The following is a 24,796-nucleotide window of genomic DNA, read 5'->3' as shown; positions in this document are numbered from 1 at the left end:
TTCATCAAAGAGAAATTGGTCCAAATCATTAACTGAATTTGTTCAACTTTTTTTTGTGAAGACCAAACAATTTAGTAAAAAAATATCAATAATTCTGATATTTCTTACCCAGATGGCAAACACCTTTCAATAAAATAAGCATTCTTTTGGAAGACCTTCTCTGATGTGCTTTCAATTTCAATATAGCCTGTCTCTATAAATCATAAAAAATTATAAGATCGTTCATCAGAAACAAATTGTATCAAAATCAATATGAACACCGTTTGAAAATACTTTCCTCAATTAAAAACAGGTTCATTCCACAAGCAGACATAATTTAACCTAGTAATTGGTCTGCCCAGAGCTATGTATCTCTAAATTGCACTATGCATTGCAGCACTACACCTCTTTAAAGGTATAAATTAACTTAATAGTTTATCTAACTAGAACATAATTATTATTCACAGCACATTTCCTCCGTTAGCACCGAGAACTTAATATTTATTACGGTATGCTATCAATGGACCGCCTAGTTATGCACGCATGGTTCAAAAGCAGAAAATTACACGTTTCCAAATATGTTGCAGTTATGCGGATAGTTGGTATCTTTTGTGCGAACAGTTCTACTTATGTCATCGCAATGGCCCAGTTTACTAGTGTAGTTGCGGTGAAAATTTTGCAGGTCAGAGAAAATTATAATAGGATTGATAATTCGGTCCACTAGTTGTAGTAATGATGATCTATAATATTATTTTGAGGAAAGAAATATGTTAACCACTATTTAGGTCAGTTTTTGCAATTTGAGGTTAGTACAAGTATTTACAGGTGGTGAAAAAAATGTTGAAACTTATTAGTAATTTCAGTTGTATTCCAGACTAGAATTCAATAATTAAAGTTCTTCTGCCTTATTACTACCATGAAACAAATTTGGCTTAGACTTATTTAAACTATGATTTGAGTATGTTTTATCATATTATTTTCTTATTATATACACCTTAAAAAAGCTAATAATATTGTTTTTGTATGTATTATAAGTGTAATTAATAAAATAGACGATGAACGACTTAAGTATTTTCAACCTGAGGCTTTTCCAGGTTTCTTGAAAGCAAGTAGACGTGCATTGGATCTGATTTGCCTTTCATTTGCACTGGTCCTCTGTAGTCAAACTTGAATTGTTCGTCATAATTGTCTTCCATGAGTAGAACCCTAAAATCATAAATAAGTATAGGTAAGTGTATTTTGTAATTTTCCAGTTAAAGGGAATCTGGGCAATGGTTTACCTATACGCATCTCCAGACACGTTAATTTTGCCAGGATCTCCAGTGGTTTCGGTACGACTAGTCAAATTCACAGTGTTTCCATACAAGCAATACCGTGGCATTCTTTGTCCAATTACTCCTGTAACCACTTCTCCTGTATGAATTCCTATGGTAATTCTCTAAAAGAAAAATGACATAATGTTGAACCTAGTCTGAAGTGGCCAGGACAATGTTTAAAACAATTCAAAATGATTATTTACCACTGGAGAACCGTCAAATATCACAGAACTCCCAAGATCCATCATATCTAAAGCTAATTTTGCGATATTTTTAGCATGCGAAATGCAAGGTTCTGGAAGTCCACTTACTGCCATGTATTTATCACCTACTGTTTCCACCTAAAATTTGCAAAAGTATATAAAATAGCAGAGAGAGAAAATTGTTACAGAAACTAATAAACAAACTAAAATTATTCAGTGTTAATCAAAAATGTTATACATAACAAGACTGATCAAGAAAAGTTTAGTAACCACAGTTTCGTTGATATCAAGGTAAAGGCATCTTTAAAAGAAATACGTTAAAATTCATAATTTCCAAGATTTTACCATAATTTATCTAAAAATAACAGACAAAACTGAATTATCGATAAATTTGCCAACTTTTTATGTTGTTGATGTATTATCAGTATTTCTGAATGGTCTTATGTCAATATAAGCCTTTTTGTTAACTAAATAAATACTCAAACCTCTTTAATGTCATCTAGAGTATCATTTCAAAATAAGGTTATCTTGCGATCCATTTCACTTAAGATTGAAACAAACAAGACGAAATGTGTATTTAGTCATTTTGTTCTTGACTTTCGGTGCTTTATTTCCAATATTTTTTTAGATGTGTGTTTAAGAATAAGGATTATTTGGTAAAAAACAGGGCATACAGCCTTTTGACGAAAATGATTAAGATTGTGAAAGAGAAAATGGTGTTCAGATAAAGCAGGAAAAATTGCTGCTTGCTTTTCCTCTAACTGTATCATATTACATTTACTAATAAAAAAATGTGGATGTGGTTTATTTAACATTATAATGTTTGAACACCCTTTTTAGGACATTCAAGAGCTCAATAAGATAATGTTGAGTCATTTTCTGACTCCAATAAATTGCTCATGTGAGCTTTTCCAAAAGTTTTTCTATTTCTAAATTTAAAATTATAGTAACCACTGGTAACAACTTTTCCTAATTGATTGTTGAGAAAATTGATACAACTTTTAGTTAAAGTTGCGTTTCAAATTTAAACCACTAAAAATAATTTGCTTTTAAGTTTGAATGTTAGCTTTTTTACAGATTTAATTTAATGGATCAAACACCTATTACATTGAATTTTACCTTATAGATATTGGGATTCAATTTCGGATCCGTTAAATCATCAAATTTAGTGTACAAAGTGTTCAGCATCTTCACAATTTTCATTGCTCCATTTGAATCAGCATTAGCTGCGCAATATGCTGTAAAATGACCAAAATAACACTTATTCGTTTTTGATAAATTTAATGCCTCTGATGACCTCCATACCAGAAAATCCGTAAATTCCGGAAAAAAGCAAGGTCACTGAATCGTAACGCCTTGCAGGAACCGGCCTTCGATGTCTTAGTTCACTTGCCACACTTATGGGTAGCACAGAGTAAAGAAGTCTGAAATAAAAAAGGAAAAGCGTGCCAATACTAACATAAAACATTTACAAGTTTAAGCAATTATGGAAAGTTTGAAACAAGCAACATTTACTGGTCGGTTTTCTTCTTTTCAGTGTCTAGCTCTCTGTACGTTTGTTGTAACTTGTCTGTAAGAATTTCCAGGTTTCTTGTCAACTTGTAATCTGCTTCAAACTGTTCAGACATCAAAACCAAGTCCCTCGTTGCATCGTGAAGTGGTATATCACTTATATACAATCCCCTCCTGAAATTAACATTATTGAACACAGTATGAAAAGAATGTTTGAACTACCTTGTCAAATCGTCCAAATTGACCACGCTAGGATAACAAAGAAACGCAACCAAATCACTTTCAGGAACATACAACATTTGCCCTTTGAGTCGTAGAAACTTATATTCAGCAGGAGCATCCACCTGCATGGCACCGTATTTAGTTTTCAGGACGTAAATGGTGTTGATGTGAGACAAGATATTTTCAAAAGTTAACTCCAAATGAGGTCGTATCTAGAGAAAACGATTTCACTTGCTAGTAAAATGAGAAAAAAGTAGTTTAATACCGGATCTAGAATATCGGTGATCAAACAATCTTCCTCAATAACTTGAGGTATTATTCTAGCCACTGTTGAACCAGCTTGGACTATTTTCAAATGTCTGTCAAACATAATGTGGAATGGAAATACTCTGCAGAAGGTTGAAGCGCTAACCTTTGGTTCTGAAATTAAATATTGTTTAGTATTTATTTAGGAATTACCTACACGTTATTTGTAATTTTCCAAAAAGTTGCTGTACAAAAAAACTGTACACAACACTACATTAAGGAAAATACAAGACAAGTGGAATTTTACCTAGGGACAGTGTCTCAATTTCATCAATTTTAGGAGGCAGAGGCCGTTTTGGACCAGATTTTTCTGTGATCAGAAATTGCACATGATCGCACTCTTCTTTGGTTTTCAATATTTCAATTTCCACCTCTGTATCGTGAAGTTTACTGGCAACTGTCTAAAATGAGAAAAAATTTAGTTTTAAGACAGTACTCTTTGAAGAATTCTTGTAGAAAGAAACAATATTTTGAATCAGTTTATAACTACACAGTTTTTAAAAATTTCCTGTTCCGTAACGTTAAGTTAAAAGTAAGCCAACAATTGTCAGAATAGTGCACTAAACTCGAAATTATATTAACCATAGAAGCGAAAAGGTATACAACTAAAAATAAACTTTAAAAAATGTAATAAGGTTTTTTGGCTGACTTTGAGCATAGATAGTACTTAAACTTCCTAAAATTGTCTGCAAATATCATGTTTGCCATATTTTTACTATTGATTTCCTTAATTGGAAATAGCAGGGTGGATTTTGATCAACAAGATCAGGATTGGTTTATTTTTTTTTAAACAAGTAGAATTAATATAATTTGGAATTTTTGATTATACAAATAAACTATACTTAAAATATGTAAAAATACCTTTACTATTCCAATAACAATATGCTCTAATCCAGGTCGATCGGAATAATAATGCAAGACTAAGGCGCCATCTTCGGGTCTTTCTGTACATCTGAACGATGGAGCTTTCATACCTGGGTAGAGAGTTCCCAAATGATCATGCAAAGCATCTAAGTTCTGTAGGAAGAGAAGAATTAGCTTCAGCAACTTTTAAATAGATGGCTATCTAAACATTTAAACTGTAATTCCTAAAAAATTACCTGAAGAAAGTCCCTTGGCGTAGCTCCCAAAACTTGAAGTATTTTATCATATCCCGAATCTTGGCAAAACTCAAAGAAAGTTTTACCGAACAGTTCCAATATTGTATTAGCTGGTATGTCTGTAAACATCAAAGTTGCGTAATATCCTCAAATCAAATCTAGTAAACCCTACACAAACATTTATAATTAACAGTCAATTAAAAGTTTCAGTTTCCTCAAAGCCTTTCAAGTAAATAGGTCGAAAACTTCAGTGATTAACTCTAACACCTCAAACAGGTAATCTCAGTGAACTTGTAGACTTAATATTTTTTATTACTTATTAGGTTCAGTCAGTCAGTTCAAAAGCTTAGTAAACTTTGGAAAACTCACTTAATACTTCCACTGCGGCGGAAATTAAATTATAAGTCAGCTCGTCGTCGTAGATCTGTCGGACTAGAAATTGACCTTCCATTTGGAGTTCCGCATTTTTCCTGAAAGAAAATAAACTCTGATAGATCACGAAGTTACCAAAAGTTTGAAAACTCTTTATGATATAAAGACGGAACTGTATTAAGGTTTTAAAAAGTTGACTCAAGATTTCTGAACCAAAGTTTTGAAGTTTGAAATTTAATTGTCCTACTTACTTTATGGCTTCCCATGTTTCATCTCCAAATGTTTTAATAACCAGTAACTCCAAGGCGTAGTTTACGAACCCGTACTGAAAACAAATTATTATTACTTTAGTACAATTGGTACATGATTACTCACTAACCATTATTGCAGTCAAAATGTTACTAAACTAAATAATTCATTTTACCGAATCAACAGATTTTTTCTGCTGCAGATAACTGGGATCCATTATTGTTCAAATGCACTCAACTCCTGACTTGAATATGTTTGTTATGCTAATGGACATCTATATTTACTAATAATAATATACAACAGGACCATAAATTACAGGGTTTCAGTATTTACGTAACGGGCGGTTCGGTTACATAAATGAGAGTGTGTTTCGAATCCTATACGTTAATAAATGACCGTTTAAATGGGGTGAAATTTGTTATATGGCTGATATTGCTTGAACAAAATACCATAAAAGTAAGTTTTGTGAATGCTCTTTAATTCAATTTGAAATATCAAATTGTTGAAATTATCATGCAGTTTTGAGTACGCAAGCGTCTAATGTATATTTTTAATTTAATATGATATTTTTGCTTCTAATGATACTATCAGGTAAATTTTAAAAAAATGTAGAGCGTATTGTCATTTGGGGACTACGCATTAACCTGGTGATAATGTTTGGTATTTTCCTTTCATACTGAATATTAATATTACAATGACCGATTATTTAGAAAATCTTGCATTCAGACTTGTTGCCCTAAAGAAACAGCTTTCATTCATTTTATGGTTATTTCCCTAAAAAATTCAATCTTCATGCATGATTTTCGGCAATTTTACATGCACTTAACATATTACTATTGAAAATCAACTAAAATTGGGATGACATTGCGCTTTAACCAAAGTTTAAACTTGTTTATACAATTTAAAATTTACGATTGTTTGTTGGACGTTTCCTATATATTTAGAATAAAACCCTAATTAATTATCTTTCATTTAGTCTCGTTTTTATGCCCTAAATTCAGCACCATATAACGACTTTCTCCTTGGGGAGTAACATTATTAGTACACGTTATTTAATTATAATTAACTTTATCAAAGATACCACTCAAAGAAAAGCCAGTTTTCAGTAAAATTGTCGACAAAAAAAAAGGTCAAAGCTTGAGTTTTCATTCTTGTCTGTACAGCTTTTATTTATCATCACGTTTATTATCCTAATTAATTTATTTCTTTTTCTTTTTGTACTTGCTTTCATCAAGAGAACTGTGTTGTGTTTCCCCTCAAGTATGTAGAATAATATATATTGCAAAACATAGTTAATGAACACTACTCCAACTCTAATTACTACATGCATCCTGTTTTGCATTCTAAGTGGGGTTTACACGTATTCTTGCAAAACACATTTAAACCATATCGTGTTCAGACCTAGTAATGTATTGTAGTTGTATGTATATTCAACTCATCCAACCTGAATCATATGTTCCAGCACATTTAGATTGTTGTTATTGTCTAATAGAACATTTGAGATTTAGTAGGGTTGCACCGATTTATTGTTGTACCTACATGTTTCTACGAGTTACAAAATAAAACAAAAATTACTGTTTAGCTGAAAGTAATTTGAAGAATCTTCATGCAAGAAATACTCTGTAAAAACACATATTACTTCCACAATTCACTGGTGTTATTTACAGTCAAAATGTTTAATAATGCACTCAAAGCTTGTCAAATGAAATTGTTTTTTCAAAAACTCTACATTGCATATTTTCTATTTGAGATACACAAAATTCCTTAAGAAAAAACAAATTGATGTAAACCATTCCAAAAACACAAATTTAGTCAAATTAAACAATTCAAGGGAGACAATGGCTATAATACAATTTAGGTAAAATAAGTCAGATAAAACTGTAATTTTTTCATGTGCAAAAAAATTACTCACCATTTTTCGTCAACTAAATACTAACAAAAACTGGGAAAGCTAGCAAACAGCCAGAGTGTGGAAAAGCAACTGAAATTTCACCGAAGCTTCATCCAGAGTAAATCGATTGCAAAGGAGACGCAGGCGTTAAAGTTTTATATTCACAATTATTTACGACTGTGATAAAACAAGTAAGAAAATGCGGAAACTCAATTTTATTGACACAAAAAGCAATTACGTAAACAACGAGCCGAATAATGGAAGAAAGAAATATTCGGGAAAGTCCTGAAAATAATTAAGCTCTACTCCAAAACGTGCTTAGTATCCTGATGGTTCGTGCTTAAGCTTTGTTTATTTGATGATAACAGCTTTATTTTGATTCAAGTTTCCAGCAGTTGAGGTTTTAACAAAACTCGTTGAATTATCAATAGAATAAAACATTTCTCACAAACCGATATTTCATCCAATAATAATTTTCAGTTTACCTAAGCCTGAGCTTAATTCAGTTGTATTCTTTCAGATCGGAAGCTCGCTTTATTACGAAATTAATCTTTTTACCTTTTTTCTCTTGAAAGCAATTTCATCCACAAGGGTTGCTCTTTCCGTTAACTTTAATACCGCGAAGACCTCTTTAACCGTTTCTGTCAGCTAACCGTAATTAGAATTGCTTTCGAATTTAATTTCACAGATGAAATCTTCTTTTATACATTTATGTTTTATTCGGGATATGAGTAACGAAAATATCAGGGCGGATTGCATTTTCGGCTTTAGCTTATTAGAGCGTATGATGAAAACCCTGTTAGTATACTGAGCGGATTAGCTTTAAAAATTAAATAGAGTTTGCGTTTGATGTAAAATTTGATGCAATAGAATTAGCCTTTATGGTTGGATGTTAAATCCATCCACCTGAAAAACGTCTTCAATTTACTTAAGTGAGAATCCAGATTTGACTAGGCCAGATTATCCTAGAAAACAAATGAACTAGGTACTTATTTCTAGCAATTTATGGTATCTAATGATGCTTCTGTTAAGTAACCAGTACAGTTTAAAGTGATATTCAAGTTGCTTGCATACACCAAAGTTAAATTACTCAGTTTAATAGTATACCTACATTTTGCACAAAGTTTTGAATAAGAGTCGTTTATATTAAACTGAAGCTCGTCTAGTTGATAAATGAATTATTATTAATTATTAACTAGCTACCAGGCGTGAAAAAGAATAAACTGTAGAAAAAATTTGCAACATTTATTATATGTTACCTATTGTGACAATCTCACCTACTATTAGCTTGAATGCATAGACAGATAATATACAAACCTTGGTAGTTCATAATGACTTGATGGGAGTGCTAGAGCTTTTGTGTGCATGTCTTCTCCTCCGTAAATCGATACTAATCCGGATATATGAGCAACTATCTGTATAACTAATATAAAGATGATCATTGTAAATTACACCGTTGTTACCTTCCAATTGAGGAGATACTTTAAGCTCCACCGCGCCAGCGTCAAATCCAAGATATCCTGGCAAAGCGACGCCTTCCGTTGTCAGTTATTTTCCCGTAGCTGAGAGAGAAGCTGAGTTTCCGCAGCTGGCTCAGTTACACGCGAGCGCGAGTTTTTGACCGTCAACTAAACAGCTTTCTCGTTTGGTATTTAGTAATTTCGGTTTCAAAGACTCTTTTACCGGACAGATTTTCACGTGATGTGGCTAATCGATTTGCTTTAAAGGTACCTCAACTTTCTTGAAAATATTTATGTAAGAAAGGGAAAAAGGTTATTTAGATAATATTCTCAGCTGAGTTTGTATTGGAATTTGCATTATTGATGAAAATCTTAACCTTTTTGTTTATGGTACATTAAAATCAAAATAATAGTTTCACTTGATAGTTAAATTAATTCAATTTTATTTCGACAAGTTGAAAAAATGTAAACATTATTTGAATTTGAATCAATGCGGTTTGTGTAGTTATAGAGTTTTGACTAGTTCCATGAGTATATCCGAATACTCGCTTAGAAACAAAGAAAACGATTTTGCTGGTGTAACATTCTAAAAGTTCTCCTTTTCAATCTCTATTACATTAACATAGTATGAAAATTATTCGATTACAAGTATGGAAGTTTCAGAATTATCTATACTAAACCAACGGTGAAACGAGAAAAGCATTGAAGTTCACTATTTTTGACAAAAATGGAGAAAAACTTTATGAGTGACAGGTGTCAGTCGAAATCATTGATTTCCAATAGTTTGCTCTTCTTACCATTGATTTTTCTAAGAGTAACGTTCCAGTTTCCATACCTGCATAATTGATTTTAAACGTTGCGATCAATTATACTTGAGTAGCTTATAAAAATTTATATATTTTTTTCAATACCTTCTTCACTGCTTTATTTTGAATAATGTTATGCCAGATAAGGGTAGCATGATATATTGTATGTACTTTAAATTCCTCCTACGCGCTTGGTGTGAGAGACAGGAGACTGAAAACGTTGCCACAATTTTGAAAACTTTAAAGAAAGAAAATTGTCTGTTTAAAACGAAAAAAAAAAAAACTTTTAAATGCATTATTTTTAAAGTGGATCACTCAATAAGTGATTGATTAATTATGTAACTGATAATTACTTCTTAATTTAAATATTAGTTATAAATACTTGAAAGTGCATTTTCTTTTTAGTTCTATAAAATCCACAGTCACTTTGATTTAAATTGAAATAATACAGCAAACCAGAAGACAATAAGCAATATTTACAAGTACACCATTATGTCAAACTGAACTATGAATGTAAACATAATTGCAGTTTTAAGACAATTTTTGTACTTGAATCGATTAAATCCTATCAAAACAAGAAATAATTTTAACCTAAAAACTGTCTAATTAAGAAACATATTAAACTACAGAGACCTGTAAGGAAAATCATCTTTTCCAGGTCTAAAACGTAAGTGAGAGAAAACTTTCAGGAACTTTTGAACACGTTCAAGAAACTTTTGTCATTCCGGGTAATTTATATTCATAGTAAAATTTTAATACCGTCACATAGTCTGCTATATGGTTAATTGAAATAAATGGTTTTGATATCTGTTCCTTAGGGAGCACAGTGTTCGCCTCAACTTTACTAGATCATTTTAGTTTTAAGTTTTCATTACAACTCTATTTTACTTTCATCATTTATCATATATAATTTCAGTTCCTAAAATAACATTATTAGAGCTAATTACTTCAAATTAGACTGACATTCAGTCGTGCCACGTTGAGGTTTAATAAGATTCCTGCTTCAGTTGCCTAAGGCAAATCAAAGTAGCAGTTCAAATTTTCGCAGCTATAAACCAAGGAAATTGGGTAATGCCTATCAAAACATCTATACAATCAATATTGCTAACCTATTTAACATATAAATCAAACTGCATAGCTGATCGAACTAAGTTCACACAATTTCATGCAATTTTTATACAAAAGGGGCCCAACCAATTACAAAGATGAATCTGATATTTTTATGCCCCAATAAAAAGGATTTGAATAGTCTACGATCAGTAAGGAGCTTTTGATAAAAGCATAATATCATTTTACAGTTTTAGAGATTTAAAATAACAATTTTGTCTTAAAGCATTTTCAGGTTTTGAATAACTAATCCGGATTTCCAGCAGTGTATTAATAGTCCATTAATATAAAAAAGTAAAAATAATGATAGAACTTTTTCTAAAGTTCATGGAAAGTTTCTTGAAGATAATGATTTTAGTTTGAAAGTCAATTCGTACAAAATAGGTAGTCTATCAGTTCAGTCTTTCAGAAGAACAGATTTGCATTTTGTTTCAATTCAGTTTAACCTCAATCTTGCTGCATTTTATTTTCTGACGCTATTGCAATATGGTAACGCAAAAATATATTTCGATTTTTATGGTTAGAGTTTTTAACTAAAAATAGTATAATTTTAAACTGAGCTACTGCATTGCAGGCAACCATCAGCTTAGGACCCATACTTTCTGGAAAACATCTGATCGAGGACTGACAAATTAGGGTATCACTGTCTTGGTAATTGAACAGGCTTTATTGCTACGTACCCTTCCATTTTAGAAGTTCGGAGCTTATTTGTTACCCTCGTTAGGAAATTTAACTGAGAATGGAAAGCAATATGATTTTGTCGTAAACCTTATTTTCACATCTATTCACCGAAACAAATAAGATTGAATGACTGGCAAATGAATGTATTAAATAATGATTTAAATTTAGTTAGTGATGAATATCTATTGTTAAGTCTTATTGTTGTAATTTTTTATGCAGTGTTAAAAATATTGACATTTCTATAAATATAAAATATAGGCATAGTATGATAAATACACAATTTAGGTATTTTTTTAAATTAATTAGTGGTTTTGGCTTAAATGACCGTTGAATCCATTATGCTTACAAAAAACAAAACTTATTTACCACCACTATTAGAGCGAAAAGGGCCGAGAGTTTTATAACATTGTTCTTGGATAAGTAGCACCTAGGTTACTCCAGCGTATATTTAACATATTCAGAACTTTTACTTCTTTAAGAATATAGAACACTGTCCGTAAACATTACGTAACATAATCATATACAACGATTAGGGACGAAATAGTGGTTTGCATCATCAGCTATTATTGTTTACTAGCTCATTTTATATTCAGTTTTTTTTTATTTATGTGGTATTAAATCAATTTGAAATTGAACAAAACTTGTGTCACTGTACACTTTACTGATAACATTTATGTAGTACCACCTCAAATAATGTGATTCTCATTGATTGAGGTTATAAACAAAGTTTAAAATTTATTAGAAAAGCTTCGACAGTTTCAAAAAATCCGGTAGCAACGTTTGCACATTTACAATCTCATTCCGGGGATTGGTCCCAATTGAGTCGTATAAATTGGACAACGACGATTTGTACTTTAGAGTTTTTAAATGGTTAATGTGGACGTAGGGAATTACCGGCTTTTGCGGCATTAAGGGCATAACGTTAACGAGCTCAGCTCAAATTGATTGCAATATGAACTGTTAATGTATTATTTATAGGAAGGAAATTATTAACAATTCATAGAATCACTTTTTTGAATAAAATTTGATATTTTAAATTATTTACGTAATACACAAGCACAAATTGACAACTAAAACCAAACCTTGTTATTAAAATCTATGTAGCGGAAATCGATAAATTTCTAGAATGATTTATTATTTAGTGAGAGCCCAATATTTTTTGTTATATAGTCGTACTTTTGGACAGTTTACTAGTTTCCAGAAACATTTAAACTTTAATTTATTTACTCAAATAGTATTTTCTCTTCAGATATTTAAACAACTTTAAAAATATTAGAGGTTTACTTTGATATTTTACAAAAAATTACTTTGTCTGTAAGAGTTCCAGTTTTCCCGAGAGTTTTCCTCGTTCTTCGTAGACTAAGTGGATCTTGCTTGTAAAATTTGCTAAGTTAATTAACCGCACAAAAACGTTCTTCCAGCTATTTTCAATGAAAACCTAAAATTCAAAAACCTCCCGCATTTTCTTAGCCTAGTTTTTGCCAACCGCAAACTCTATTAAAACTTTGAATAAATATATAATACAAGGTTAGAGTAATAATCTTTCTGGAAGACATATTTCATATCTGTTATTGACGCATTAATTTACATTCCATAATAATTACCCTTCCAGTAAAACGTAAATTAAATTGATCAAAAATGTCTGAAACTTTAGTCCTAACGGACATTCATAAATTCAAATTTATGTGGGATGATTTGCCTGATCAAATATAAATGATTTCTTTGTTTAAGGCCATTAACTAGAAAGTTAGAACTTCAATCAGATAAATGGTAGTAAACATCGTATGAAAGTTGCAATTTGTACAGCTAACGGATACGACCAAAGAGGATCTCAAAATGAGAATGTGCGAAGCCTCATGTATAGTCCGGACTTGAATTTCTAATAAAGGAACCCTATAGCAAGAAGTTGCTGGAAAATATGCAATAGCCAGGAACAGAAAGCTCGAAAATTAATTTCTCAGGCCTGCCCACACGGATTCTAGGAACGAGCTTAACCGGTGCATTACTGAACTTCTGGTTATTTTATTTTCTGCTGATTTATTGGCAAATTTGTACCCGTTGTGAAAGTGTATTCCACTGTTCTAGCTGAATTATCGTGCTTGCAAGACTGAATGTATAATTTTGTGAATTTACCCAAAAGCGTAGCTTTGTGGGTCAGTAAATTGCTTGACATTTCTACTTACTTGATAGTTTTTTGGTAGACAAATCAAATAAATATTTCATATATAAAGTGGTTTCAATAATGTGGAATAATTTATAAATCCATCTTGCAATTTGGAATCAATCTATTTGTATGGCTTTTCCTAACTAGTAATTACAAGCAGAGATGTAAACACTAGACGTTTAATCAATTTAATTATTCACCACGGTTGCTCATTTCCCCAAACCAAATTATGCGAATGTGTGGGAGCTATTTGGATAATGGCCCCCGCAGGAAGACTACCTGAAACATTTGCATTATGATCTTGTTACAGAACAAGCAATAATTATTACATATGTAACTTTTCAGCTTGAAGTAATTTTCTGTTAGTTTTAAGAAGACTTAATTAAATGATGTGCACTAATACCATTAAATAATACTACCAGAACAATGATTAAAAATCAATTATTTCAAAAATTCTTTAAAATTTAACAGTTTGATGCGTAAATTAAAACCATCACAAAAAACAAATGATGCCACTTTAGATTTAGATCATCCAGATAATAACCATCATCAATCAATGTTTAAGTTAGTCAGCAGTTTAATTTTGCAGTACAAAATTGAGTTTAGTAATCAAATTAGACCTTTATTAGCTTGTAACTAATTTACACTAAAATTAGTCCTCCAGATAATGAAAAGATGGCCTTGCTGATGAAACTCAATCTGCTCCCAGTTTTGATAACAGCAACCATGTGCATGAAATTAGCCATGAGGATTGATTATTGTGATCTTGCTATAGTTGGATTCCCTGTTAATTACTGTAAAGCGTTATAATTATTACTCTTGGTAAACACTTGCATGTTGTTTGTTGAAGGTTTCCTGTACCGATATTTTCCAGAAGATTAAATATCATTTAATAGTAAAGTTCTAAGATAATTTTACGTAACATTTAATGGAAGTAACAAAGAAAACTTTTTAATGTTTTTATATTTTTTAGACTCACAGCTAAAACAATCCAAAAATACCTCTAAATCGGGTCGTGATATTTAATCAATAACTTGCTCTTTCTGAATGACGGTTTTAAAATGTGATGACCTACATTGTTTGCATTCTAATCACCTTTTTGCGGCTCTTTATGAAGCAGTCAACCGGTTTATATTTCAGATTTGCGGCGGTGAAAGCATACAGAAAAGCTTCATAATGAAGCCTTTTTGTCCTCGAGCACAATTCGCTGACAGCATTCTTGCTGTTTCGGACATTTTTGGTAGTGGTGTATCGATTTATCACCATGTTAATGGAAAAAATAATGGTCGGTTTTGTTGATGATCCAAAAAATGTACGGTTTTTTCGGTTTTACCGTGGTCATTAATTTAATTATCTCTAGGGGCGGAAAATTTCCCGGTAAGGTTTATATTTAATAAGACTGACGGGGAATTAAGTGTGCTTTTATTTTGATAAAGTCCTTCAGTGTATTTAAAAAAGCTCCCAGTTTTTAATGTATGAAAATCTCGTATCTAGTGAGATATCTGGGTTTCTCTAATATAATACAAACTACACAAATATTGATTAGGTTTAGAGTCTCATTTGGGATGAAACTTAATTGTTTGCATCAAATCGTTTAAGAAAGAACGTAATTAAATAAATTAGATTCGTCGGAATTTAATTGCTTCGAATCAGTCCTTTGTCGGAGCTTTAATGGTATTTATAATGAACGAAAATTATCTTTCCGAATTAGTTTTCCTTTGATTAAATTGCAATCATTAAAATCAATTCGATTTGGATTTTTATCAAATTATTAAAAGTAGGTCAACTACATTGTTAAGGAAGTTGATTTAAAAGATATAAAAATCTTTGCAGGAATACAACGGAGGGGTTTTATAATGGCTAAAAAAAAGTGAAATTAAACAGATAACAAGATTTGGAGACATAAACAAAAACACAAAATAAAGTATTAAAAAATATATTATTTAAAAAAATAATCCTGGTTTGTCTACATTTATTTTCATCAATTTAAGAACTCGAAACCCTTATCAATTTAATACAGCAGCAAAAAGAACATTTTCTGTAAAGAACATATTATTGCTCACAAACTGTATTTTAGAAGCAGTTAAGCTAATGGTATTTTAGTACAAGAACTCAACTTGCTGTGAAAGGGCAAACTTGTTTAGATGTAAGTTGTTTAAAACTTATTGCAGACTTGATGGCTGCCATTCTACGTTTAAAGTTTTGCAGCAAATTCACACTTTAAACTACATCCATAAATCGGTGTTTAAAGACGAATACCTTGATTTTTCCTCCGTACTTCGTTGCTAACAAAAGTATAAAAATACCATTCATTTAGCTTTAAAATTTAGCACGCGAAAGACGTACACTAGAGGCCACTTTTTTATTTCTTTAGTCAGTTATCTAGCAGACGTTTCCTTCGTTTATCGATTTCAGTAAAGCTGCAATAATGTAGAGCGAAACATGAGGAAGAAATAACAAGAAGTGACGTCTTTTTACAATGTCATAAAGTTTTTAAACCTTGAAAGATTTCGTTCACTGAAGAGTCAAAATTTTATTTCTGATTGCAAAAGAGTATAGGAAAAAATTTGGTTTATTTAAAAAAAGCAGTCAATCAGGTTTTTTTAGAAAAGTTGTCTAATTTTTACTTCAATAAAACTTTGACGAACTTAACGAAGATGATTTCGATCTAAATAAAGTTTAGGTTTACTAAAGGGTTGATGTGAACATAAGTGTATCCTCTCTCCTTCTGTGAAACTTCATGAATATTTTACAATAACATATAGAAGTCATATATCCAGCAGGGCTTACACCAATAACTCCGCAATAAAAATAGCAGGATATCGGTAATAAATCGGGTCTGATCCATCAACCACTCTCAAAGGAAATCCTTCTATTCCGTTGCTCCAACCTGGTTATAAATTATGTATGACCCTTGTTTTGAATTTTTATAGAACCAGTAATGTAAATGACATACATGCAAAAACATCAGGTAAACAACACATTTTAAAACGCAAAAATTCTGCAGTGCATTCTAATGGAAGCTTTAATTTACTTTACAACTGAATTATAATGTAATTTGAAGCTGGTAATAAAAATGTAGCGTTAGAGAAATGCTGAGAATTAATTTAACTACTTATGTATATTATAATTTTGGAGATAACATGTGTTGTTATTTTTTTCAGATGAAATGGCAAACAAGCGACTGTAAAACTTGAAAACATTGTCCGCTAACCGAATTGCTAACGTTCAATAATGGCTTGTCCATTTCAACGGGTTAAATGTGAGAAGACAGGAGGAAAAGCTCAGCTTAAGCGCGCACTTACAACAAGACAAGGATCACTGCAAATAGCTCTGGAAGAGGAGGAGGAAGACAAAAACACACTGAACTTGAAACATCTGAATTCAGCTATTTTGATTTTGACCAATCCACCAGTAAGTAACTAGAACATTCTATTCCCTAAAATTACCTTTTAACATATTTAATTAAAAACAATAGATTTGCTTTTGGTATAGTGAATTGCGCTCTCTGACTTCGAAGAATCTAGTTTAAAATAACAGCTGAGTCTGTTAATTTCATAAATGAGAAATAAACTTTGCAGCTAATTAAATATTCGAGTTACTGCGGATAGTCCAACTTTACGACTTGCTGAACACAACACTTTTAGCGGATTTAGAATAAAAGATCGATACATTAGCACATTGTTTGCATATCGGATTTCTACTTAAAGGTTGTAGGTTGCGTGACATTGAGTTTTACTTTCAATTACAGTTATATTTTAGGATGGATTTAGGGGTTGAATATACCTGAACCTATCTATTTCCCTTTTCTTGGCATCCTGAAATCGTTTTCGAAATATTACAAACAGACCGTGAATTCTCATCGATATTGTAAGGATATGTTTCCCTAGGGACATGACCGTCTACGTTGTATCGAATATTCTTACATTCCTTTCCAATAAGAAAATATTTGATCCTGATTCACTTTAATATTGGGGTAACCAGTATGAAAATGCATTGCAGCGCATGTTAAACGAAATTGGTAAATGCACATCAGTATATTTCTTTACTAGACTGCACATATTTGGTTATGATAAAGTAAGAGAAAACTACTTCGTGACGCCAAAAACCCCTAAAAGACTTGAAATATTGGCGACATGCCAAAATAATTTGATCGATAGCAACATAATCTTTTGAGACTTTGAAAGTTGGTGGCTGTTAAAACAACTTAAGAAATTTGAATAATGAAGCGTTGGGAATGTTACCCTTTTCCACCCTTTTCATAAATGACTGGAAACAGCCCGAATTATTTTCAAGAAATCTTTTTTATAAAATTGACAGTCGTGCTTTGGCCAATCATAAAAAGTACCCTTATTAAGGCGTAATTTGCATGGAGGGTTTTAAATTAGGAGTCATTTGCAGAATTTCCAATTAGAGAGCTAACCCTTGTTCAGTGTTCTTTTATTAAATTCAGTTAATAGGTACAATTCATTTTATGTTCCAACTTGGAAAAAAAGCACACGTGGTTCACTGGCAATCCTTGGTAACCTAAAAAAAACAACTTAAACCCCCTTATCCTAACATGAATAAGCTGTTTTGTCACAATAACCATAAAAATTGCATTAGTATCAAAATAAATAACCTGATCGTTAGATGCAATAAATTATATTTTGAACGAACAAACTACAGTTAATTTTCTTAAAGAACGATAACAATAAATCAGAACAATTTATTTCCAATGACGATTATAGAAATCAATTTATCATTCTGCTACAAATTCTGAAAATCACTGATAAATTTCGATCAAAATAGATTTCGCAAGTAATCAATTTATTAGATTTTTTACCATGTTCTGCAATTACATGTTGCAAGGTACCAGCGATAGGGGATTTGATTACCGAAATTGATTAGGGATTGACTTAAACTTCTTTCAAACGAGTAAAGATGGCCATATGTTTTGGTAACGATAAACGGTGATTTATTATCAATTTTCTAGCTGTCAACCTGAAGAATCCAATTTTACCTAAGTTATTATGCTAACGCTTTCGGTTCTTCCGCAATACCAAAAGCGTTAATTTCGCATCACCTAACGGTGGTTTGGGTAAGATTGAACGTTTGAATAGGTGAAGAAAACATAATAGCTTTTTGAACTCGAGTCCTCCACTTAGGGGATCGGTTTTAGCGGACTCAAACGGCACTTCAGGGATAATGTCGACATTTTTCAGTCCCCCCAAAAACTGCTACAAGATTGATGAGCTGTTAATTCTCCAGCATCTTTTTCTTTGCTTTTTCGCGGACATCTTAGTCGTAACGGGATTAGGTGAAGAAATCGGTTTTTAAGCTAAATGCCACCCCAATTGGATAAAAATGCTAATTTTATTAAGCATAGTTTTCTGGGATTACCTTAAAGAAAAGCTGCATTGCTTTGTTTATTTTAATTGCTCAAAGTGTTATTTTATTCGTCAGAGACGAACGAAATAGCAAATTTGCTCTAGGGGAAACTAAATTATCGCTGCCCTTTAAATTACCATTTCTCTCATTTTTTTCATGTCGGTTTTGTAAACAAGTGACGGACAAAATATATCAGTTCACTCGGGAAACCACAACATGAAAAAGGGTCCAGAAAAACCCTAAATTGCCAATCGGGCCCTTCGTATAAACATGCATTTACGAATCTTGTTTGTGTATTTAACATATGAGGAATGAAAGAAATACCTATAAGGGTTTTTTCCTGCTTCAAATTGTTACTTAATTTAGTACTTTACCTCAAATATACATAAACCTCTATGGTTTTAATGTCCACTATTAATTTATTATACTTTTGCACCCTTAAATATAAATTTAATTATTATTGAAATTTCGATACTGCAACAATATAATTAAATTTTATTGATAATTTGGTTTGGTTTAGCTAAACTGACAGGCTTTATATAAGTTTTTTTTTAAATTGAATTCCGCATTGAATGGAAATTAGTAATTAATTATTAATACTCTGAATAAAATTATTATTGTAAAATATTGTTAGTTTATTATTTTGAGCTATACTATTATATATTTGAGCAATTCTAAATATATTTTATTACTGGTATTGATATAATAGATATAAAGATGTGTCTTCGAAAATAACTAATCCAAAATTTAATTACGAAGCTATAGGATAGGAAATCACCAATCAAATAATATGACCGTATAATGAAGACGGGTCTATTATTGGAAAAACTACATTCTAGCATTAAAATGTAATAAACTGATTTTCTCACAAAAATTGCTTAGCAATTACTAGTTAGAAAGTTAAATTTTGGTTTTTTTATTCTTTTTCTAATGGCGATTTAGCGAAATTGATTGGAGTTCAAATAAAAAAGTTACAGGCTTTCAAAAATTGAAAAATAGCTATTTATGTAACCAGTTACGAAAAGATCGATTTTGTGTAACGAATGAATGTTTGTAGGGCGAGCGCAGCGAGGTCCTACAATTTGAATGAGTTACACAATAAGACATTTTCGAAACGTGTTGCATACATAATTTTTTCTAATTTTGACCAAAAAGCGGTAGAAACCATCTTTTAAAGTGATTTAACACAAATATTCACTTTCATAGCACCTTGTATAAACAGTGACAACGACATGTTATGATGGATGTCGCCCATATGTTTCTACGGAAATGCATAAAAACAGGGAGTGATGAAATGAACATTTCATAACTAGTTACATAAAGTGATACTTTATGTAACTAGTTACATAAAGTAAAACGTTTTGTCACTCTAATCAGTTTTGAAAAGTGTCACTTTATATGCCATAATTAGAAAAATTACATTTTTGGTCAAAAGTGCAATTTTGGCAAATGTTTATTTTGCTCCATTAGGATTCCAATGCACAGAAAAAGGTATATTTATACCAAAGTATCTCAAATTAGGTAAAATAATCCCAAAAAAACACTTTAAAATTTTTCATTTCTCAAAAAAATTGAAAGAAAGGGGGGCTATTTTTTAACCACTTTTTGAGATACAGTTTATCGGTTACATGAAGAGCTAGAGAGGCGAGTTTTGACTCATTTTGTAGTATTTTTTATCCTTTTTCGAATGGCGAAAATATTTTAGCAAAATTGATTGGAGTTTAAATGAAAAAGTTACAACCTTTCAAAAATTGAAAAATGACTTTTGGTCAAAAGTGCCATTTAAAGACACTTTGAGTGATTTGAGACGTTATTGAAATTTAATATCTCGGTAACATAAAGATAAGGCTATTTTGAAATATTAATTCAAAATATAGTATTTGTAACAAAAATCTGATGCAAAACAAACGTTGTTCAATATGTAGCATAAACAAAAATATGAACATACTAAATTGATCGCTTATTAATATGTCTCGTCGTGAGTTAAAAATTGTTTACTAAATGGGAATCGTGCCATATTAATTAAACAGTATTTAAAATGAAAAGTTTAAATAACAATATTTATGTCGGCCAGCTAAAAAAACATGACGTAACGCGATTGTGTTAATTTTGTCCTGCTTTTTAACCAGAATCAATTAAAACTTTTCCAGGACACAATGCGAGCTGCTTTTTATTTTGTCCTGTCCATCAAACGTCCGTTATAAATTGTGAACTTGTTTTAATTCAAATTTGCATAGTACAAAACAGTTTACATAGAAATACAACTTTGATAATTTAGAAAACTGTTCCTATAAACTTATTAGACTGTAAAGTCTTGATCTATTTTTTTTTCTGGCTTCAATTACAAACTTATGTCAGTGTTAAGAGTGTATTGTTTTATCACCAATTAAATTACAAATGCAAGTGTAATTATCAAACTCATCAAACTTGGGGGCTAAGTAATAAAAACAAAACTGCAAAACCAAAATCATCAGTGGGAAAATATAAAAATATGGGTGTTTTTTGACCCACGTTTTTAGAAACTTTTGAGCTTAAAAAGCTATCACAAAACAACGCTTTGAATTGTATTTAAGGGTCTGAATTATTTTATATGCAAAAAGCCAACCCCGTTGTTTTTGTAGCTTTAAACGACGTCGTGCGTCGGCTAATAAGCGTCCCATGTCCTGATTGTTTGGGTTTGCTAACGTGCAAAGCAGCTTAAAATTATGATAACGCTCAACTTTTTGCTTTAAATAAAACAGTGTAGTATATAATAAAATTTAAAAAATGTTTGTATTAAATAAAAGAACTAGCAACAATTTTTTTTCCTTTGTCTAACGCTTGTTGTTTGTATGTGTCTCAACATGTGAGCAGATGACATTTTACTAAATTTGTTATGATTAATACAGTGTAACTTCTTGACATACGCTCGAGCATACGCTAGAAAGTATAAAAACTTACAACCGTTCTTTCTTACAGACCAATAAAAAGCTGGATCCTAACTTTTTAAGTATTCCTGAGGGAAATCTATAATGGAAAAAATGTAATAAAACCAGATCATATTTTTAACAGAGTAAAGACTACATAAAGTTTAATGAAACAGTTTCGTTTTATAAATTTGTAACTACAACCCTACTTGAATTTTTTGTTCCTTAAAAAGGTTATCAGACAAATGTGCTAATAATTATAAATAAAAGAGTCTGTTCAAGACCATAAACATTCATTAAGACGTTTTTTGTCCCTTTTCTGAATGCAAACTGGTATCAAAGAAAACAAACTCTTCATTAAAAAAAATTAATATTTTTCATCTTAATTCCCTATTCGATGCTCGGAGGGAAAATAAATATTCCTCTTTCTTCTGGCCCTTATCTTTTGGGGCACAACTGAACATTTCTTACCAATTATACAAGATTTTTTCTCCTAAATCTTCGTATTTTTGGTATAACTCAAAAAAAATTTAAAAACCACTTTCGATTAACCTTCATCCAAAATTCCAAATAAATTACATGAAGCTCCCTAGCAGATCTTTTTGTTTACAGTTCAATTTTTCAAGCGAGTCGTTTTATTTCGGTTTCTAATGATGCCGCCGTAGACAGTTACTGCAGGATCATGTTTTTCTAGAGTAACATGTCTTAATCAGACTATTTCTTCACTAGATAATTTTAGAGAGAAAACGTAATTGCTTTAAGAGACATATGCAGTGGCGCGAGAAAGATTAATCCAGTCTTGATTCCCCGCAGACTACATTCGTGAGAAATTACTTTAGGGTATAGGCAACTAATCTGTTGAAACGTTAATGATTTTGAGACAAATGGTTCAGATAACTTCAAATTTATCACCCCATTTTCTTGATAAATAGTTTTACACCGTTTGGTGCTTTGGCAGAGTAGATTTCAAAGTCATTCAATCACAATTTGATCAAGGAGATCAATTTTTATCAATTTATCTGAAAGTAGGTACTGTATGGTTTTGTAAACAATACAAGAAAAGACTGGAAATACAATTCTAAATTTTCAGGTGGTTGGTTTCATATTAGTGTGTGTATTGTTATTTTTTGTATACTCACCAGCAATAGTATATTATTCAACGAGCATGTAATGATAGCTTTTACTCACGATGATGAAGTTTGCGACACGAGCCGGATGTTAAAAATACTAGTCTACTAGTTTCGGAGCTTGCAACACTGTAAAGGCAAAGTGATGTTAGTAAAAAACAGTCACGTGACCAGAAAAAAAGGTAATTTGAGCTGTCAAAATTTGCTAAATGGAATTTAGACAGTGGTGAAAGCTAAATGTGTAAAATACTTGTCACGTGACAAAAAAATGCAATTTCAAAGCTTGTAACACTGTAAAAGCAAAATGACATTAGTCAAAAACAATCACGTGACTAGAAAGTAGTAATAGACATTGTAAATGCGTTATAAATTACACTCATAAAGTTATAAAATATCTTTGGTACTGTATACTAATTTTACTAGATTTTAAAAGTGTTGTGCTTTAACAGCTTGATGGATTTGGAAGGTCGTAATATATATAAAAATACGAAAAAAATTAAGTCAGGACTACACCAACAAATGTTATATATGAGAAAAATATAATGATCATGGAATACAATGTATTCAACCAAAGTCTAAACCAAAAATTGATTTTATTACTTTTCAAACATGTTCGTGGTTTTGTACCTTCATAAGAGTGTGTTGTGGCTCTACTGATTTATGGAGAGGATTTTAACGATTTTTATATTTAAAAATAGGCTAAAATTCAGTCATAAAAAAATAAATACCAAAAATGTACTGATGAAGGTATATAATGCATTCAACCAAAGTCAAACTGATTTCGTTACTTTTGGATGTTTCGTTGTTTTGTACATTAAGAAGAATAAAAAGTAAGTGAAGCCAAAGGAGGCCTAGCTAAAATAAAGATACTTATTATTTTTTCCCTACATGAAATAATTAACATTTTCCCACAAAGACAAATTAATTTATAAATTTGGCAGATCGTATATTAGCATTTAAATATTTGTCATGACTGTAAATGAATTTGTTCATTATTAACACCCTGTACCCCCCCAAAATACAAACAATTGTTTCGTTATAACTAATATTTCAAAATCTCTTTTACCAAAAATACCAACACACTCAATTTTAATATCAAAAGCGAGCCCCCATTGTGCTTTTCGTTCCTCTATGAATTAATTACCAGAACCTTTCCATTCACCCTTTTGCCTATCATTTCCCTTAATATAGCGAGCCTAAATGTTGGAATTCTAGAATCCCAAACGGGTCGTCATTTATTCTAATCCCAAAGGAAAAATTTCCGCTAGTCTAAGCATTTCCTTTCAGATTTATCTTCCCATCTCAAATTCGTACTGCCGAACAATGTTCTCATTAATAACGGATTATTGCCCACACAGTATGTTTTTCTTGACGCAACATTAATGGAAATCGGAAATCAGAATTCGCTAGTGTCAGGTAATCAATAATTTCTTGATGTGATAGTAATCAACAGGTGTAGTTATAATCCAAAACTGCTCAAGACTAGAAAACTGGTGCTATTGGTCAATTTGGATTAAAGGGCTAATAAACAGGCAATCAATCTTAACATTTATTTGTAACAATCCTTAGTAATTCATTTCCGTTATTTAAACTAGAGCATCTCTTTTGTTTGAATTTTTAGCGTTGTATGCCTTTAGGGGCTACTATCTCTAATTAAATCTGACACATAAAAGCTTTCTACCAGCGATAATTTAAATGTACCTCGAAATGCATTAAGGCAAGGATAATACTCTTGAAGGATTTTATAGCTTATCTTAAGAAGCCAACTCGCATTTCAGAGATACGAAAAATATCCAGGTGGTGAGGCTTTGCAAACACAAATTACACAAGTTATTGTTATCTTAGACGTTGGGGTTACGGGTGTTTTTAGAGAACCTCTATAAATTTTTATAGAAAGAAATATCGCTCTCTTGACCACAAGTTGGGTTATTTCCCTTGCTACAAAAACAAACTTTTTGAAAGTTGTATAAATCAACGGTTTAACTTTTCGTGGTTTTAACTCTAATTTTAGAGAATAAATAACCA

At 31.3% G+C, this 24,796-nt stretch overlaps 2 protein-coding genes and 1 long non-coding RNA gene across 3 annotated transcripts in view; 2 read left to right on the top strand and 1 right to left on the bottom strand.

Annotated features, from left to right (window-relative positions):
• Window positions 1-644: 644 nt before the first annotated feature.
• Window positions 645-1,042, top strand: LOC145730462 (uncharacterized). The gene is made up of 2 exons (XR_014178625.1): window positions 645-784; window positions 843-1,042. It is a non-coding gene; the product is annotated as an uncharacterized LOC145730462 (long non-coding RNA).
• Gycbeta100B (guanylate cyclase soluble subunit beta-1-like) lies at window positions 827-7,252 on the bottom strand. Its single transcript, XM_081981675.1, has 14 exons — window positions 7,172-7,252; window positions 5,262-5,335; window positions 5,008-5,108; window positions 4,639-4,757; window positions 4,400-4,555; window positions 3,786-3,939; window positions 3,498-3,652; window positions 3,233-3,444; window positions 3,014-3,184; window positions 2,804-2,922; window positions 2,618-2,736; window positions 1,499-1,636; window positions 1,260-1,417; window positions 827-1,185 (listed from the first exon to the last, which is right to left on the bottom strand). The coding sequence occupies exons 1-14, from the start codon at window positions 7,172-7,174 to the stop codon at window positions 1,044-1,046; spliced, it is 1,821 nt and encodes a 606-aa protein (XP_081837801.1). The 5' UTR covers window positions 7,175-7,252; the 3' UTR covers window positions 827-1,043.
• Window positions 7,253-8,723: 1,471 nt separating this feature from the next.
• The window catches only part of Gycalpha99B (guanylate cyclase 1 soluble subunit alpha 2), a 46,715-nt gene continuing 30,642 nt past the window's right edge, over window positions 8,724-24,796 (top strand). Inside the window, exons 1-2 of the mRNA XM_081982797.1 lie at window positions 8,724-8,877; window positions 16,533-16,782. Of these exons, the coding sequence (XP_081838923.1) occupies window positions 16,603-16,782 (180 nt within the window). The 5' untranslated portion in view covers window positions 8,724-8,877; window positions 16,533-16,602. The remainder of the gene's footprint in view (window positions 8,878-16,532; window positions 16,783-24,796) is intronic.

Source organism: Ips typographus, linkage group LG6 (genome assembly GCF_016097725.1).
Source record: "Ips typographus isolate SLU linkage group LG6, UJ_Ityp_2.0, whole genome shotgun sequence".
NCBI classification, from domain to species: Eukaryota; Metazoa; Arthropoda; class Insecta; order Coleoptera; family Curculionidae; genus Ips; species Ips typographus.
Note: the sequence above shows the minus strand (reverse complement) of the source record. Positions and strands in the feature narration are given on the sequence as shown.

Bases quoted from the DNA above. Each gene is read 5' to 3' on its own strand.
- Gycbeta100B (XM_081981675.1), bottom strand. The intron at 5,109-5,261 runs GTAAGTAGGACA...ATTTTCTTTCAG, and splicing joins GAAACATGGGAAGCCATAAA to GAAAAATGCGGAACTCCAAA. The intron at 1,186-1,259 runs GTAAACCATTGC...TTATGATTTTAG, and splicing joins GTGTCTGGAGATGCGTATAG to GGTTCTACTCATGGAAGACA.